General features: G+C 42.2%; 1 protein-coding gene across 5 annotated transcripts in view; it reads left to right on the top strand.

Moving 5' to 3' along the window:
- LOC108260344 (serine/threonine-protein kinase PAK 3) overlaps positions 1 to 7,500 on the top strand; it is a 34,786-nt gene that overhangs the window by 16,779 nt on the left and 10,507 nt on the right. Inside the window, exons 6-11 of one of the 5 annotated variants that reach the window (XM_053676939.1) lie at positions 163 to 225; positions 3,139 to 3,171; positions 4,202 to 4,351; positions 4,458 to 4,638; positions 4,722 to 4,785; positions 6,084 to 6,132. In XM_053676939.1, coding sequence (XP_053532914.1) covers positions 163 to 225; positions 3,139 to 3,171; positions 4,202 to 4,351; positions 4,458 to 4,638; positions 4,722 to 4,785; positions 6,084 to 6,132 — 540 coding nt within the window. Of the gene's footprint in view, positions 1 to 162; positions 226 to 3,138; positions 3,172 to 4,198; positions 4,352 to 4,457; positions 4,639 to 4,721; positions 4,786 to 6,083; positions 6,133 to 7,500 lie in introns of all 5 variants that reach the window. The other 4 variants (XM_053676938.1, XM_053676941.1, XM_053676940.1 and 1 more) reach the window with 4 other exon arrangements.

Raw genomic sequence — 7,500 nt, 5'->3', positions numbered from 1 at the left:
TCCTCCTTCCTTCCCTCCTTTCCCTCCCTCTCTGTCTCTCTCTCTCTCACACTCTCTCTATCTCTCTCTCTCTCTCTCTCTCTCTCGCTCTCTCTCTTTTTTTAATCTCTCATTGTTTGAATGCTGTGTGAGTTAAACATCCTCCCGTTTTCGATCATTCAGAACCGCCTCCTGTCCTCCGGGCCGCCCGTCAGCCTTAGATCCTGCAGCGCTTTATTTGAAAAGGTAAAAAAAAACTTGTTTTAATTTTAATTCTTTAATTGAACTCTAATCTGGCAGCTAATATTTCACTTTATACTTTGACTTTATTTTTTAACGCTTCACTGCTTTCACACCGCCGAGTGGTGCTTTGTTTAAGATCACTTAAATATATACAGTATATATACAGTTGCATTCAAAGTTATTCACCCCCGCCCCCATTGTAAATCAGGTCTATTGTCATTTACAGACTTTATTTACAGTTTATTGTCACAACGAGCGCTTCAAGTGTTTTCCCCAAGTTCAACTGAAAATGTCAATTATAATGATTTCTCCAGTCTCAAATTATTCACCCCCTCCATGCCGAGCATCTTTAGTATTTAGTGGATCACCTTTTGCTGTTATGACCTGCTGTAAACGAGATGCAGAGCTTCTGCAGCGTTCCTGAGGAATCTTCTCCCGTTCCTCATGAGCAGTGTCCTCCAGGTCAGGAATATTCTCAGGTTTGCGTGCTGCAACCGCCTTCTTCACATCCCACCAGAGATTTTATATGGGGTTCAAGTCATGTGACTGTGACGGCCCTGTAGAATCTTCCAGGACGACTTCTGCAACCAAGCCTTGGTGGAATTTGAGGTACGCTTGGGATCGTTGTCCTGTTGGAAGATCCAATGACGCCCAAGCTTCAGCTTCCTCACAGACGGCATGATTTTGTTCTCCTGGGATTTCCTGATCCTTCAATGACTCCATCTCGCCTTCCACACGCTGCAGGTTTCCAGTGCCAGAGTATGTAAAGCAGCCCCGGAGCGTCACCGAGCCTCCACCATGCTCGACTGTGGACAGAGTGTTCTTTCTTCATTCTTCTTCCTCCAGACATACCGCTGATCCATCGTGCTGAAAAGTTTAGCTTCAATGCTCCACAGAACAGAATCCCATAACTACTGTGGATTATTTATATGATTTTGAGCGACTTTTCTTGTGCTTTTGGGTCAGTAGTGGTGAACGTCTTGGAGCTCTGGCATGGAAACCTTCTGCGTTTAGTACGCGTCATACTGTGCTCACCGAAGCCTCAGCGCCTGTTAAATCAAGTCTCGCTGCAGGTCTTTTGCAGTCACTCGAGTGTTTTTCCCAACCTGCCTTCTCACAAATCTGCTTGCAGCCATTGATATCTTCCTTTTTCTGCCTCGTCCAGGTATTTCATATACTGCCAGTTCAGGTATTTCATATGTTCCAGCTCAAGCACACCTGCTGCAACTAATGAAGCCCTTGATTAGTTTGTGCTGTTGTGAGGGATTCTATTCAGGGGGGTGAATAATTTAGAGACTGGAGAAATCTTTATAAGTTGCATTTTCAGTTGAATTTGGGGAAACCACTTGAAGCATTTGTTGTGTCGAACTATTTCACTTGCTTTTGTTTGATTTGTTCATCGCAAACAGCTGAAAGTCTGTACATTTTGACAATAAACCTGATTTGCAATGGGGGGGGGGGGGGGGGTGAATAATTTTGATTGCAACTGTGTGTGTGTATATATATATATATATATATATATATATATATATATATATATATATATATATATATATATATATATATATATATATATATATATATATATATATGCAAAAATGCTAATCAGAACCGTTCTGAGAGAAAAGGAAGAAATTCATTGGTTGAAACAGCCAGTGGGCGGAGCTTAATTAGCTTAGTCCTAGCTAGTGACTGTCCTCGGAGTGCCGACCGCTATAAAAAAAAAAGTAAAATAATAAAGTTTCTTATTTATTTTGTTGTTTTCTATCAGTGGTGATAGTAAAGTAGCTAACCGAGTGGCTAGTCAGTGCTGCCTAGAAAGTTTTTCATAACTAGCATGTGTGTTTACTTTCTATCACTGGTGTTAAACTAGAAAACTGCTCAGAATACTAGCTAAACCTAAACTACCATAAACCTTAATTGCTAGTATTAGCTTGTAAGCTAGTTAGGAAGATAAGTTACTTAGGGTTTGTCTTGGTACTAGCTAGAATCTACCACGCACTGCTCAGAATGCTAGATAGCTTCATACAGTATATGAATAAACCCATGTAATTGCTAGAACGAGCATGCTAGTTCGGTAGGTAGCATGTTTGTTAATTTGCTATCAGTTGAAAAGAAAAGCTCAAAGCCTGCTAGTGTTATATAGTATATGAAAACAACATTGTAATTGCTAGCATTAGCATGTTAGCTAGGTAGATTTCTAGGTGGCTAGTTGGTGTCAAGACTTTTTTTTTTTGCTAACTATTATGTTTGTTTGTTTTGTTTTTTTATTTCTGAGGGAAGGAAATTGAAAAGCTCCGCCCACAGGTTGGTAACCAATTACATTCATCCTGCCTCTGAGGCAGCACTGTGTTTGAGATTAGCGGCGTAGTTTTAATCTATTGTTAACACTCTGATTAGAGTCAGAGTTACGCAAATGACGAGGCGTATTATTTGAAACGGGAAACAGAAACAAGAAGTCTCTGTGATCGCTGGCGTTAGCCTTCATTAACATGTCTAAATATCTGATTGGAGTGTTTTTATTTCATAATTTTTCTCAGTTATCCTTCATTATCATTATTATTAATGCAGCCATTGTTATTACATATTACACTTCCGTTATATATATCAACTTAATTATTTATTTATAAAATGAAAGCTAATATCATTTAATTAGCAAGCGAGGACATGAGCGCTGTTCTGAATATTTTAATGTATATTTAAATCCGTAGTGTTTTCATGGCCTACATCACCAGGGCGGGGGTGGGGTTACAACATGTCAGCATGCTAACCAGCTTGTTTGCTAATTGGCTAGCTTTGCTATGTTTGCCAGCATGCTAACTAGCTTGTGTGTTTTATTGCATTTGTCATAAAAAAAAAAAACAACAAAAATCATAAACTTCCTCGTCTGATGTTTTTTTTCACCCTTTTGAAAAGGAAACTGCGTCAAATCGCTGCAAAGCATTCTGGGTAAGTTGCTTTCCCGCAGACTCGACCTAACACGAGAATTAACGAGCTAATTGAGTAACAGAGCCGCTCTTTATTTAGATCTTATTTTTATCCTTTTCTTGCTACGTATCGGTTATCAGATATTAGAGACGTCCGGATTCTGAACGAATCTTTTGAACTGATTCTTTTTAAAGAATCGTTTGATTCACGACGCAGCTAACACACAATCACTGATATTAATGTGATGTGTTTATTTTTAATACAGTTGTGTGTGTGTGTGTGTGTGTGTGTGTGTGTGTGTGTGTGTGTGTGTGTGTGTAAGGGGAGTTTCCAGCAGACGTTAGTGCTGTGCGTTAATGCTGTAAAACTGGTTACGGGAATCAAAACAAAATGAAATCCGGCTCATTAAAGTTTCAGATACGTGATTTAAAAAAAAAATCTCACATCACATCTGTTTAACGTGTTTAACGTGTTTAAAGTCCATACCTGTGGCAGCTTTACGACATTCATCATTCTTTCTCTCTCTCTCTCTCTCTCTCTCTCTCTCTATTTTGATGTAAAGTGGGAGGAGCTAATAATGGGGACAGATTGTGAGGTCACTAACTAACCCCGCCCACACAGCCCTTATCAAAACTATATTGACAAATGAGTGAAAGCTTCGCAAGCTAACATGAATCCTGCCCATGTGCTTGACCAGAGTCTCAGACTGAGAGCTGTCAATCAAGCATTCCCATTAGAATATTAGGCCACACCCACTAGGACAGTCTCAGATCAGTGAGTTCAGCTGCAGTTTGATTTCAGCAAAGCCTTCTGGGTAAGTTGTGTTCCTACAGCCATGTTGAGTGTCAGATGGTCAAGGGCACTTCATCTAGGGGAAGGGCCTGAGGGCAGTGCAGACTGTGGCGCTGCCCCCTGGTGGCTGAATCAGCAGTGTACAGTGTGCATGTTTATTAGTTTAGATTATTATGTAGTTTATATATATTTATTTATTTTACAATGTTTTGTCTTCTGTGTGTGTGTGTGTGTGTGTGTGTGCACGTGTGTGTAGCAGCAGGGAGCTAAAACGGCGTCCGAGCCACCCATCGCTCCTCCGGTGTCTGAGGAAGAAGACGAGGAAGAAGAAGAGGAAGATGAAGAGGAAGAAGAGGATGATGACGAGGTGCCGCCCATCATCGCACCGAGACCAGAACACACCAAATCTGTGAGAAAACACACACACACACACACACATTAACACATCACACACTGATAATAATTATACATAAATATACTGTAAATATAAATAATCATACAGCTGTTCTCTGTAGATCTACACGCGCTCCGTCATCGAACCTGCTGCGACCCCTGACCCTGTTAAAGAGGTCACGACCCCGCCCGAGTCCCAGGTGCAGCCGGAGGAGACGACGACCTCCAGCACGTTGTACAGACACACAGACCGACAGAGAAAAAAGTCCAAAATGACTGATGAGGAGATACTCGAACGACTCAGTGAGTGTGTATGTGTGTGTGTGTGTGTGTGTGTGTGTGTGTGTGTGTGTGTGTGTCTCATAAACAATGCTATTTTTTTCCAGGGAGCATCGTCAGTGTTGGGGATCCAAAGAAGAAATACACACGCTTTGAGAAAATAGGACAGGGGTCTGTAACACACACACACACATACACACACACACATACTATTATATACACACACACACACACACACACTATTATAAACAGACACACACAGTATTACACACACACACACCCACGCTCTCAGACACACATGCACTATTACACACACGCCCAGGTACACACACTATTACATTCTATTACAACTAATACACATTAATACAGACACATACACACTATTAGAAACACACGTGTGTGAATGTGTAATTATGTGTGTATGCGCGTATTTGTGTATACCTGTGAACTCCATAATAATCACAATTAATTCACCTGTGTGTGTGTGTGTGTGTGTGTGTGTGTGTGTGTGTGTGTGTGTTGGAGAGTGTGTGTGTGTGTGTGTGTGTGTGTGTGTGTGTGTGTGTGTGTGTGTGTGTGTGTGTCTCGCAGTGTTTGTCGCCCCCTTGTGGTCATGGTTGGAAAAACATGATTTCGAATCAGCAATTTAAATAATAATAATAATAATAATAATAATAATAATAATAATAATAATAATAAAAGGGTTTGGTTAAAGACAGCAGAGGCTTCATGAAAATCTTCTCATCTATTAATCTAATCTGTGTATATCAATTTTATTGTTGCTTAGCCCCACCCAATTTTTTTTGCTCCGCCTCTTATTGCTGTAACAGCATGTCATTGCTAATGTTGGAGAGTGTGTGTGTATTGGAGTATGTGTGTGTGTGTGTGTGTGTGTGTGTGTTGGAGAGTGTGTGTGTGTATTGGAGTGTGTGTGTGTGTTGGAGAGTGTGTGTGTTGGAGAGAGTGTGTGTGTATTGGAGAGTGTGTGTGTGTGTTGGAGAGTGTGTGTGTGTATGTTGGAGTGTGTGTGTGTGTATGTTGGAGTGTGTGTGTGTGTGTATGTTGGAGTGTGTGTGTGTGTTGGAGAGTGTGTGAGTGTATGTTGGAGTGTGTGTGTGTGTGTGTGTGTGTGTGTGTGTGTTGGAGAGTGTGTGTGTGTATGTTGGAGTGTGTGTGTGTGTATGTTGGAGTGTGTGTGTGTGTGTGTTGGAGAGTGTGTGTGTGTGTGTGAGTGTATGTTGGAGTGTGTGTGTGTGTGTTTGTGTGTGTGTATGTTGGAGTGTGTGTGTGTGTTGGAGAGTGTGTGAGTGTATGTTGGAGTGTGTGTGTGTGTGTGTGTGTGTGTGTGTGTGTTGGAGAGTGTGTGTGTTGGAGAGTGTGTGTGTGTGTGTGTGTGTGTGTGTGTGTAGTGGTTTAATCAAACTTGACTCCTCTTTATGACTTTGATCTTGTTATATGTTGTTAAACAGGGCGTCTGGAACAGTTTACACAGCCATCGACATCGCAACAGGGCAGGAGGTAACAACAACAACAACAACAACAACAACAACACTCCAAAACAAACATTTTAATACAGACCATTTCAGCAGATATTCGTCAGGTTAAGGAAGTGACGTGTTTGTTCCTCGGACGTTTTCGGTTAGTTATGGAGCACATGTTCAAATCAACAGCAGAGGAGCTTCATTCACACTGAGGGACATCACATGCCGTTAAAAATATCACCAATACATCGAGAGACAGACAGACAGACAGACAGACAGATGATTTATTTACTAAAGTTAAGTCCATGTTGCTGGTGGTTGGATGCTCCCTCAGGTCCGATCTAACCTACTTTAGATTTGTGATAAATAAAGCCAGCGTTTCTCCTGGAGCTCAGCGGTGAAGTCAGGAGGCTGGAGACGGAGCTGCAGACCTGCCCCTCGGATACGTAGCGCGCATTTCACCTCTAATAAATAAACAGCGTGTTTACCACTCAGCTGTTTCACACGCGCTGTCTAAACACCATGCGGTGTCACCTGAGGCGCGTCGTGGCTCCGTCACGTCCCGGCGTGTACTGAATCTGTTCTGATAGCACTGTAGTGAGAATGCCAGGCTGTGTTATTGGGTTATAATTAAACAAGTAGCACATCACTAGTTAGTTATTAGTTAACTAGTTATCTAATCAGCTGATCCATGCCATGAGTAACACTTTACAGTCATTTATATCGTGTTACATTATCTGACTCTCTCCGTCTGTCTCTCTCTACATCTCTCTCTCTCCATCTGTCTCTCTCTCCATCTCTCTCTCCATCTGTCTCTCTCTCCATCTCTCTCTCTCCATCTCTATCTCTCCATCTCTCTCTCCGTCTCTCTCTCTCTCTCCATCTGTCTCTCTCTACATCTCTCTCTCTCCATCTGTCTCTCCATCTCTCTCTCTACATCTCTCTCTCTCCATCTGTCTCTCCGTCTCTCTCTCTCTCTCCATCTGTCTCTCTCTCCATCTCTCTCTCCGTCTGTCTCTCTCTACATCTCTCTCTCTCCATCTGTCTCTCTCTCCATCTCTCTCTCCATCTGTCTCTCTCTCCATCTCTCTCTCTCCATCTCTATCTCTCCATCTCTCTCTCCGTCTCTCTCTCTCTCTCCATCTGTCTCTCTCTCCATCTCTCTCTCCATCTGTCTCTCTCTCCATCTCTCTCTCTCCATCTCTATCTCTCCATCTCTCTCTCCGTCTGTCTCTCTCTACATCTCTCTCTCTCCATCTGTCTCTCTCTCTCTCTCGCTACATCTGTCTCTCTCTCCATCTGTCTCTCTCTCTCTCTCCATCTGTCTCTCCGTCTCTCTCTCTCTACATCTCTCTCTCTCCATCTGTCTCTCTCTCTCCATCTGTCTCTCTCTCTCTCTCCATCT

The sequence above is a fragment of the Ictalurus punctatus genome, chromosome 28 (genome assembly GCF_001660625.3).
Source record: "Ictalurus punctatus breed USDA103 chromosome 28, Coco_2.0, whole genome shotgun sequence".
NCBI classification, from domain to species: domain Eukaryota; kingdom Metazoa; phylum Chordata; class Actinopteri; order Siluriformes; family Ictaluridae; genus Ictalurus; species Ictalurus punctatus.
The sequence above is the reverse complement of the archived record's forward strand: the minus strand, read 5'-3'. Positions and strand labels throughout refer to the sequence as shown.